This window comes from Microchirus variegatus (assembly GCF_963457635.1).
Source record: "Microchirus variegatus genome assembly, chromosome: 13".
NCBI lineage: Eukaryota > Metazoa > Chordata > Actinopteri > Pleuronectiformes > Soleidae > Microchirus > Microchirus variegatus.
The window spans coordinates 11,642,129-11,653,690 of NC_139814.1; the positions used below are offsets into that span (position 1 = coordinate 11,642,129).

The 11,562-nt window shown below is 42.6% G+C and overlaps 1 protein-coding gene across 1 annotated transcript in view; it reads left to right on the forward strand.

Moving 5' to 3' along the window:
* efna3a (ephrin-A3a) overlaps positions 1-10,868 on the forward strand; it is a gene marked incomplete at both ends in the record, with an annotated part of 80,065 nt that extends 69,197 nt beyond the window's left edge. The window contains 4 exons of the mRNA XM_083900124.1: positions 352-653; positions 1,482-1,547; positions 3,118-3,195; positions 10,750-10,868. Coding sequence (XP_083756250.1) covers positions 352-653; positions 1,482-1,547; positions 3,118-3,195; positions 10,750-10,868 — 565 coding nt within the window. The remainder of the gene's footprint in view (positions 1-351; positions 654-1,481; positions 1,548-3,117; positions 3,196-10,749) is intronic.
* Between the last annotated feature and the right edge of the window lie 694 nt (positions 10,869-11,562).

Here is an 11,562-nt window from a genome sequence, read left to right on the forward strand (position 1 = left end):
TTGACTCAACAACACATAAGAAGACGTAAAATTCTTCCAAATGTTTAAAGCCTGAATATTTGACCTATACACACACCTCCAGGATGTCCATATAAGGAGTTGTGTATTATTCCCACAGCAAATTACCATGGGTGAACCTGTGGCACAGATTTAATTAAGGGCTAAATACCAATTTGTTACATAAAGCGTACATTTGTCCAGTTGGTTTCCTTGCACAGCTTGGGCAGGGCTGTGAGAAGCAAATGTCATGCGGACAAAAAAAAATAATGAAATAAAAACATTAAAAAAACCTTTTTCCTTAACCCGCCTCTAATTGAATGCCACTTCCTCTTTTCTGTGTTTTTATTTTAGGCTACGGAAGGAGGGATACACGGTGCAGGTCAGCGTCAACGACTACCTGGACATCTACTGCCCACACTACAACACCAGCCAGCGAGGGACGCTGGAGCGCGTCGTGGCCGAGCAGTACGTCCTCTACATGGTCAACTACCGCGGCTACCGCACCTGCGATCCTCAGATGGGCTTCAAGCGCTGGGAGTGCAACCGGCCCCACGCGCCTCATGCGCCCATCAAGTTCTCTGAGAAGTTCCAGCGCTACAGCGCCTTCTCGCTGGGCTACGAGTTCAATGTGGGCCAGGAGTATTATTACATCTGTAAGTAAGGCCACTTACTGTGATGGATTAGGAAAAGCCTGAGGGTACAGTGAATGTAATAGTTTATAAAAAATCAATGTGAAGGGTTTATATACGATCCAGTTGTGAATTTGTATATCGCAGCAAAGTGATACCCGTTCAAAGTGTTTAGAGATGTTTGTCCATTCTAGGATTACAACATGGTGCAAATTTGCAAAAAACAACAACAGAAATGATGCACACTGGATCTTCAATCTGAGATTAAAATGTGCATATTCGCTTGTCAGCTCCTGTTAAAGGGACAATATGTAGTATTTATAGGTTTATATGACCCAAAATCCACTTTTTTATACATATTATGTGCTCCTGCATTGTCTAGTCTGTATAATATTCTTTGTTTCATTTTCGTAGTGTTTCAAAAAGTCATTTAAAATAACATGGTCGCGGGCCGCGGTCGCATAACCACTGTTAGCAGCGAGATGCCATGTTTCTACCGGAGCCTGTAAGGACAAACGCGAGAGAACAAATCAAGCGTCTCTTTACTTGTAGCGGAAGTCCCGCCTCCACTCTCTCCGCTTCGTCTGCTACGGCCGCGGTAGATATTTGACCAGCTGCGGATACCGTAGCGCTCAGGGAAGGGAGGGGGTGAGCAGAGCAGCAGGTCTTTGTTGTAAATTTCAGCCTCTCCTCTAGATGTCACTATAAACTATTTACTTCTCCTTTAAACTCAGACTTGTTGATGTTTCTAATACATTCAGTTGTTGTTTTTAATTCTCACAGCTGACTGTTTAGGGCGGTGTTGCCTGCAGAGGGCACAAGGTTAACATGTCGGGTGTGTTTTTTTTTCAGCCACACCCACCCACCACCACGGTCACAGCTGCCTGAGACTGAGGGTTTACGTCTGCTGCTCCACGGGTGAGGCCTAATAACTCTAATAACCCCCCACTCATTTCATACAATTTCCTCTATTTCTGTGTCACTTTGTCTCCACTTTGCTCTCCCCCTGCTATCTCTTTGTATCACCTGAGCACACAAACACACACAGAAAAATACGGGACAAAGAGAAAACGAGAGAGAGAGAGAGAGAAAAAAAACAAACAAGATCTGACAGTTGTGTCTCAGAGAGAGGATTTTCTGCCTCGTGCTGTCTTGGCAAGGGTTTGATGATAGCGTCTTTTTTTTTTTATTCCCTCGAAGCGGCGCTTTGAGTGTGATGGCTTAATGTTATTCCCTGTCTCACTGCTATTACAGTGAAGCTCCATCTCTGTCTGTGAATGACATGCTCTTGTGAAAGCATACAATAGATAGAAAGGAAAAAAAAAAGGAAAAAAAAGCACAGATTAAGCTGAAAGATCTCTGCACACCTTGTCTCTCTCTCTCTCTCTCTGTCACTGCATCTTTGTCTTCCTCCACTATCTTGACCACGTCTCCCTCCATCTCCCTCACTGTCTATCTCTTCTGTCGTTCTGCTGCTCTATATTGTGCGTGTGTGTTTGTGTGTGTGTGTGTGTTATTTTTACCCTGGTAGCCTGCTCTCTCCCCTGCAGGCCTTTGATCAGAGAGCCCAGTGCTGAGAGCCTCCCCCACTCCTCTAACCTTGTCAGCACTAATACATCCCACACTTAAACTAGTGTCAGCCCCTGTGTACACATCACCTTAACACCATCCCCCCCCCATTCCAGTGTCACGACTAATCTATCCAAGCATCTACCACGCCTCCGTTTGCTTTTGTATGTATGTGTATGTGTGTGTGTGTGTTTGTATGCACCGTGCGTGTCCAAGCTGCAGGAGTTCAACGGTGTAGTCGTTTGTTAGCCATAAAACGAACGCGTGCGTGTGCATGAATGGCTGCGTGTGCATTTAGTCACAACCTTTGCACAGCGAGGTCAGTTTTACAGCTTGCCATCATAAACCCGCTGCTGCTTCCACGCCATTTTTCTCCTTAACCGTTAACGAGATTAAAAAAAAAAGAAAAAAAAAAGACGTGAATATTCATGTCATACGCTTTTCATCTGCAAATAGATACCTGCCAACTTCCTGCCAACACTGGCATCACAGTCACACGCAGCGGTTTATTTCGTTTTTTTTTTTTTTTAAAAGCACAAAGATGTATACACGTCTTGCCCTTCAGCGAACCCACACATCATTTATTCATGGTTAATTTGGCAGACTGAAAGTAATTCTGTGTCTAGACGAACAGCAAATGGAGTAATGATTTCAATCTTCAGATGGAAGCTTGGATTCAGTCCACAGTCCAGGATTTCTCTGTGGTTTCTCGTGTACTTACTTCTTTGTTTTCCGCTGTATCTGTGCACAGTTTAATGAGGCCTGAAATGCACGTTTTACCAAGTGTTGTCATTTTAATTGGACGTTTTCTCTTTTTCTCTTTGTCTCTCTCTGACTCTTCACTTTTTCGATGAATTTTTTTTCTTTAATTGCCGTCTCTCTCTCTCTCTCATCGTGGATGTGTGGTGTCCTTTCTCAGTCTCCCAGACAGATGACGACTCCAGTCAGACTCCTACCGACTACACAGTTAGGCCAAACATCAAAATACACAACCTCGGTGAGTGATTCGACATTAGTTTCCGTGTTGCTGAAAAAAAAATGTGCAGCAGCCAGTCGAGAGTCGATAGTCAATATTTGGCCGCGGTTGCAAAGCTTGATTTGTCTACCAATCATTACAGGGAACAAACTGCGTTATTATTATTATGTATATGTTGCTGGGGAAAAGAAAATCCATATCAGGTCATAGCTGATTGATTAGCAGAGCCTCTCTTTTTTGCTGATGAGAGTTTTGCAACAGGAGGGAAAACCTTGATCACTGCAGATACAGGGATTCAGCAGTGTACGCCAGAACTGAGGACAGCCAGTGGCCAAGTGGAAAGGGAACTTGGCTTGTAACCGGAGGGTTCGCGTCCCCATCGGGTCAAAAAAAGAGCATGGGGTACCTCTGAGCAAGGTACACAACCCCCATTGCTGCTCCTCAATGGCTGCCCTGCTGCTCCTCAATCTAGCAAGGTTTCTAGTAGAGGATGGGTTAAATGCAGAGAAGGAATTTCCCCCTGCTGAACTGTTAAAGGACTGATTTACAGCTGCAACTAAAGATTATTTTCACAATCGATTAATCTGACTATTATTTTCCCGATTAATCCATAAAATGCTGATCGGTGTTTGTCAAACCTAGAAATGATGATGTTCTCGAATGTCTTGTTTTGTCCACAAACCAAAATGATTCACGTTTAATGATTTCTTTGTTGTATGGAGCAAATAAATGAAGAATATATTCACATTGAAGAAGCTAAAACAATCAGAAAACTTGTTTTAATAATGAAAAAAGCTTATTTATTCATTCATTCACATGATTTACACTGTTTATTATAACTGTACAGACCATGTAAGAAAGAAACACATGTGTATATACATTTATCTTTCTATGACAACATTTTTTATTACAACTTAATAGATGTTAATAGTTACACAAACAGACATTAATATCCAGTGTCATCGTTTCATGTGAGCACACATGCTTTTAATGAGTTGCACATACTTGGACGATGATGATCTCTAATATATGAGGACAGTCTGGGGGAAAAAGTGTAATGTTTGTCTTACAAATGAGTTTGGCTAACCTGTGGGTTTGTTTAAGACCTGCTGTTTATCAAATGGCTTTTATTAGCCCATCAGATGTGTTCCTGGATCTCAGCTATTAACTTGAGGCGAGTAAAGTTTTATCGTTGCCAATAAGAAGGATGGCCAAGACTAAGTCGTAACAAAGCAGAATTATCCCTTAATGTTTTGAAATACAATAACCCACAAACTGTACCTCAGGTGCACAGAGAGAGAGAGAGAGAGAGAGAAAAAGTCTTACTTTCTCCTCTGCACAAACTCTGCAGGGTCAGCAGAGGTCTTGTACGGAATGAAAGCTCCATGTTTACTTAAGGAAAAAGCTTGTCAGCGAGCGACTGGATTGTGCAGCTGACTGGTTACATAAACCCTCTATTTTTCTCTCCCTTTCTTTCATTCTCATCTCAAACAAAAGCCCCCTCGCTGGGAATCATTTAGCATGGTTGTTTCTGGGAGCTGTAGGAAGCGTGTGACCAGGGCTAAGAGAGTGTGACCTGCCTAAGATGGAAACTGAGTCCAGCTGAGTAACAGTGACAAGAGCTCTCGAGCCATCAGCCACAAGTAGCTAGATTCTTTAGCTTCACAGAGAGAGAGAGAGAGAGAGAGAGAGAGAAAACTGAAAGGTGAGAGAAGTAGACGAGAGGGACAGAGGGGAGAGAGGTAGGCAGTGTGTGGCAGGAAAGAGGGGGAGAGATGAAGTCAGACAGATAAGAGAGAGAGAAAACTAGAAAAACTAGAAAGGAGACAGAGAAAAGGGGAGAGAGAGAGAGAGAGAGAGGGGGCAGAGGAGAAAAGAAAAGCTCGGTGGTGGGCGAATTGCTCAGCACTAACTCTGGCTCGGGCTTATGTGGAATTTAATATAAAAAATAAAAAAAACACACACAAACTGGCAGAGGATCATAAAAAAACATAGCCTCTGGCGTTTGTGATGCATTTTGCTGAATACATTTGGAGGAATAACACAATCAGGACACACAGATCTACACACACACACACACACACACAAACACACTTGAAAACAATCCATACCCCTGATGGCCCTGCTGACCGCTGGACACCCACTCATGACTCACCTCCAGGACCAGACCAGCCCACAGACTCAGGCTTAGCATCAACAAAGCGTTCTTCCCCACTGCACACGGTTGGACTTCCTGTCATCCGTGTTTATTTTATCATTGCCTGTGTTTCCGCGTCACGTTTTCCTGATCAACATAGTGTTGGACCGTTCTCATCACGTTAATCGCTTAGATACAGGAACGTTTGTGGTGACCCCCCAGGTAAAAAAATAAAAAATAAAGGCAAGAAAAACGAGTAAACAAATCCTCAGGTCAGCCAAGCTTACATGGAAGAGGCCAATTATGAGCTGAGCTGTCTCCTGTAAACACTCATCGCAGTTTATGTTGGTGAAATGAGATGCTGTCACTGTTTGCATATCTGCGTGTAAGCAGTGTAAGCACTATCAACAAGATAGCTTTTATAAAAACCTGTCAGATAATCTGACTCACAAAAGCGCTTCCACGTCTCAGCAATTACTACATTTGTAGATTCTACTTCATAAAGGCACAAACAAAACAAGACCCACGGTTTAATAAACAGGAAACGACATGTTTAAGTGTGAATTGACTTGATGTGCTACAAGAATTCAGCCTCAGTCTTGCTGCCTCTTGCTTGAATACATAATTACTTTATAGAGTCCTGCAGCAAGGCTTAGTATACTGTGTGTGTTCTTCTCCATCCGTGACATATTTACCCTTAAACATTTCCCTCTTATGAAATGAAATATGCAGTGGACCAGAAAATACAGTTTGAAACAGGATGCAGGAATTTACATTTGCATCCTTGAATCATGTGTTTCTTATTATGAAATGTCCATCTGTAACCTCGATAAACAGATTCTGCTCGTGGATTTGCACAATCTGTAGGTGAGGGACAAAATTATTGGGCCTGAACTTTTCTGGTTACCTTTCAGGTTCTGACCAGGTGGCAACTAGTGGTGACGTCAGCCATAAAAAAAAGAGAAATCTAAACTCCTACTTTGAAGCCTCAGGATAGGCAATATGGCCAGCGGAGACTCACAGACCCGCAACCAGGCACCTATTGGACGATACCAGCTGTCAGTCACACTGGTGTTTTATTGTATTTTCCTCTAAATGGGCTGCGTTCTTTACAAAAGGGACATCATGTTCTTCTGAAGACGCCCTGGAACTAAGAACTGACCATTAACTCCTCAGGAAAATGGACTTTTATTCAAACAGTTGGTTTCATATAGGCAAACAGTTTTTGTAGAGAGCAAAAAAGGAGATGTTGCCTCTTAACGTCCAGCCTTGTGTCTCATGTTGCTCATCAGATTAAACAGTGTAGAAACCTTTATAGAAGAGTGTTGGCCTGGATACATGGGAAGCCACAAAATATCGGATGATAGAGCCAACAGGTTCTAAAAAGGATACCAAATCCTGATTTCACATCCCACCTACACATTTTTAATTGGTCAACTGCTCCTCTCATGTTGGAAAAGTCACCAATGAGCATGATACGGGATCTATAAACAGCTGAACACACCAGATGTCTGTTGATTCTGTTGCCTGACACAAGACTCGCAGGCTCCATTGTTTAAAACTGTAGTGCATAACTTTTAAATATGAACAAATGACTGTTACATTCAGATTCACATGATCAGACCACATCACAAAATGCTGCTCAAGTCTATCAGCTCTCAGCAAAATGATCTGCCAGTGCAGCAAGAAAATTACAAGTTTTCTTTAAACAAGAAAAAATACCTTGAAACAAATCAAATTGCATTAAAGGTGCATTATGTAATAAATCTAAAGCAACTGGCCATAAAATCCTCCTAATATGTCACAGAGACTCAGGAATAATGTCCATATAACAAACTGAACTCACCAACAACAACAGTACAGACAAAATATTTGCATTAAAAATGTATTGTTGTTTTGAAATCATGTTTTGGCATGTGGCGCCACCTACCGCCGTCTACCAATCATTGCAGTCAGTAGAGTCTCAGCTGCCGAGCAACCACGGGTTGCCAGTTACATCAGAAAACGAGACCTAAAAGACCTTGGTGTTTTGAATTTGAATGTAGTAACTGTTTTTGGCCACATTCTTACATATGGCACCTTTAAGTATCTTCAGCCTTAATAAGTAAATCAGTCCAAAAAATAGTGTGATTAAATAAATAAATAAATTGAATATAATATAGTTAAATTTTTTGCAGTATGTCAACTGTATGTTGACAAACATATTTCCACACTGCACACAGGAAGTGATTGGATTATGTCAAGACAGACGGACGCAACAGCAACATTGTGCGAGTAAAGTAAGACGGCTGCAAACAGTTAATGCACCCATGAAAAGTTTCAAATGTGATTTTTTTTTTTGCTCAAAATAATAAACACAGGCATTCAGCAGGTGAATGAGATGAATGCTTCTTAGCCCCACCCACTGCTGTGCTGCTGGTGGATACACACAGACGCTCTCATAGTCAGGTCTGATAGTATTGCTTCACAAAGCCTGTTTTCAGACGAAGGATGTAGCATAAAACTAATGTTACTTTGTTTCTGTTCAGAAAAACCAGAGGCAGCAAAATAACAACAACAACAATGATCAATTAAAAGTTATGCACTGCAGCTTTAAGCTACAGTGATTATTTTTTATAGAGCACAAAGATATCAGATGTTGATGAGTAGATGCTTCTTTCAGGGCTTTTATTCCCTAGGTTGCAATATCAGAGTATTAGGATTTCACCTTTATGTTCCTTACACCATTTCACAATGAATGAATGTAATGTAATGTAATGTAATGCGTAATGTCTTATCTTAGCGGTGCTTGATGGTCATGATTGGATGAACATGCTGCTGCAGTGTAAAGGCAGGCGCTGGCATTAAGCCATCAATCTACAGAGCAGTGGGCAGAGAGTGTACTAATGTCCTCTAAACTGTTGCACCTCTCTCGCTGACCTGTACAGCTGTAATCACACATGATGGCTCCATCTCCCCCCGTGTTGTTTACACCTTGCTGCAAGTCTGCCATTATTGGGTCGCCGGGTTTTATCCGAGCAGACAACACATTTCCTCTCATTGAGAGTCTAGTGCTGATGCTTTTTTATCTCACTGTAAATGCCGGGGGCAGTTTATCGTGGACAGGAGAGCTGCCCAAGCATGCTTGTCTGTAGTTATACACCATACAGACAAGACTGCACCCAGTTGTGTACTTGAAAATTGATTGCTTGTATCCCACAATTGTGCTGTGATTTTAACTGTTGTACGGGGGACCTCTTGGTAACTTGTTATTGCCTCTGGCTCCCAGCGTCCTCCGTATTCATCTTCCAAGGGCGTCCTCTCTAAATAACAAGGGCTTAGAAAAAGGTGCATATTCTGCAGCTTTGTGACTGTCAGAGAATCTGTTCACAAAGCGCCTGTGGAAGTTGTTGCCGCAGAGATTTGTTCGTGTGAAGACGCGGATGGTCAGAGACTATACATTTTACCCCTGTAATGGCTGATGTAACCTTTTGGAGACACACAAAAAAAACGATGACGGCGATGCCGTGACTTGCAGTCCCAATGTGGGGACGGCGCTCTTTACTTTAATACTAGCCCTCCCGCCTTCACAGTGTTGTCTGTTTGAGCTCCTCGTGGTGTGAATGTCACTGTTGTGTCATCGTCACTGACAGCCACACAGTCGCACACACAGCCGGAAACTGACTGGATGGTTTACTCGGAGACGGAGAAAAACAAAATTCCACACATCTGTCATGTCTCTGTTATCTCTGCGTTTCTCTTGTAGCCAATTAATCTCTATTACGTTCAGTAAATACCAGACAAGGCTTTAACGTCACACTCAAATATCATTTTGTGGGTGTTGTTCCCATTATATCGCAAGAGGTTAAGGTGACCTGACGGCTGTCTGGCGCGACAGATACCACACGGGCTCGTGTTCTGTGAGCAGCAGGTCCCTGGTTTGACTCCGGGCTGTCTGGACCACTTAAGCCCAATGTATTCTTCTGCGTAAAGTGCTCTACGTAGGCTACGGAGACCCCTCTATGTCGCTGGAGAGGCTGTCGGAGAGTCTCTCCGTCGTCTTCGGGTGCAAGAAATATATCGTCACTCCGTCAAATGACAACGGAGACGGCAAAGGGCTGCGATTGGTCCTCAGGACAGGCTGAGATAACGCTGCTCTGTGCCGGTCACTGTGCGCACAGAGCGTCTACAGAGGCGAAGCTGATCACCGCCGACAACGTCACTATAAATACGTCATATCTTAATACACAAACCACATGTTTAGACTCTAAATGGCTAATTTCTTGCCTCAAATGATCTTAAAACTGCGTTAAAAAATATAATATTTCAGGTGAGAAACGACCACTGTTTCAATGTTATTTAGCTGCAACAACAGTCTTTCTCTCTCGGACGCCATTGCTCACTGTAGCCAGAAGCACAACAACCTTGCGTAGCGACCCCTACTGATCGGGTGGAAAATTGCAGTGCGTATCCGGCACCGCAACGGAGAACTATGAAAGCTAGAAGGGTCTCCGTGGTTACACAGTTGGATAACGCATTCCACAGTCGGAGAAGTATACTGTGGCCTTTACTGTGTGCCGTTGCCTCCCCCTTTTCTCTCCCTTATGTCCTTGTTGGAATACATTTTTTTATACTTTTGTGAAGTTTTTAAGATATAAAAAATTTTTTTCCCCCTAATGCAGCATGAGAATGCCCCATCTTAAGCTTTTAAACCCTCCCGTCTTATGTGGGCATCAGTGACTGGCATCAGTAAGAAACTGCGTCTTTCTTCTGCACTTAGTAAGATTACCTGATAGAAAACCAAACAGAAAACAGGTTCAACCAACATCTCACCGCAGCTTGCCCAGACTGGCCTCAAACATTATTGTGATAGATTTGTTTGGGTTGTTTTTTTTTTTTGCTTTATTTTTGCTTGTAACAGTGCTCCCGAAATAATGGGAAGCATTATGTGGAGACGAGATTTAATGACTCGGTGTAATCCAGTTTTTTACTGAAAATTACACAATGTGTTCCCCCAGTTTTTTTTCCTCAATCTTTCCCCCTACAGCTAACGTTCTGTTGTGTCTAATCAATGGTGCGGCCATAGTAATTTGGTTTGATTGAAATCCCTCTAGGATGAAAACATCGTTAGTGTGATAAGAGGAATACATGTGCAACAAAAGAGACGGATCAGAAACAAAAAGTGTTTTTAATTTTCCCTCCCACAGGGGAAATAGCCATATGTAGCAGTGCTGATGATAACTGGTGGTTTGTTGATAATTGCGTCGTGTCTCTTTCTCTGCATATGTTAAAACACAATTTGCATGCAAGCCTTTAGATTGATGAATTAATAATGTAGTAATGGTTCATTTCCTTCTGTCTGGCACACTCACTATCTCTGTGGCTTTGTTCACGCTCACTCATGCTCCCTCTGTTTTCTCACTTTTCTTATTTACTTCCCTCTCTTCCTTCCTCTTCAGATGAATTTAACCCTGAAGCTCCCAAGCTGGAGAAAAGCGTCAGTGGCAGCAGCCCATCACGCGACCGCCTTCTTCTCACAGTGGCAATGCTGCTCCTGTCTGCAACGCTTTTGTCCTAGCGACTGTCATACACTGTGACACTTCACATGCATAGCTGGACCGCCTTGTGCAAAGGGCTTTGTATCCACCTGATGTGAGTTTTTTGGTGTGAAAGTGGGAGGAAAGATGGAAGCAGAGGAACAACAGAAGTGAAGGAAAGTGAAGGAAAATAACTTAAAATACATTTAAAAAAAAAAAATAATCCTTGAATTCAACTTATGGACCTTAAAAAAAGAGAGGCCTTTCTTGCTGTCATATTTACACCCGTGTGTTTTTGACACTCCATGTGTTGTTGGACATCATTATCATATGAATAGCACAGCATTTCACGAAAGTGTGTTTAGCCACAACATGGAGACCACAACCGATATTCAGAAACAGACTCCAACGCTGCTGCTGTGCCTGACACCCAACGGGGGCAAGAGAGAAAGTGAACTTTGAGTTGGATAAAGACTACATACTGTTTTGTAGCATTCATGTTAAAACACTCAAAGAGTTTCAGAAGGTGAAGACGCTGGCAAACGTCAAAGGAGCAGAGTTTGCAGTGGATTTTTAAGCCTTGAGTGATGGACTGGAGTGCGCCGATGGATCAAAACTTAGCTATAATGTAGTAAAAGAGCAACCTGGAACTGATGATCTCACCTGGACTATACAGGATATCCATATAATCAGTGAGCGACACAAACTGCTGTCGCTCTCCTTGACACCGAGGAA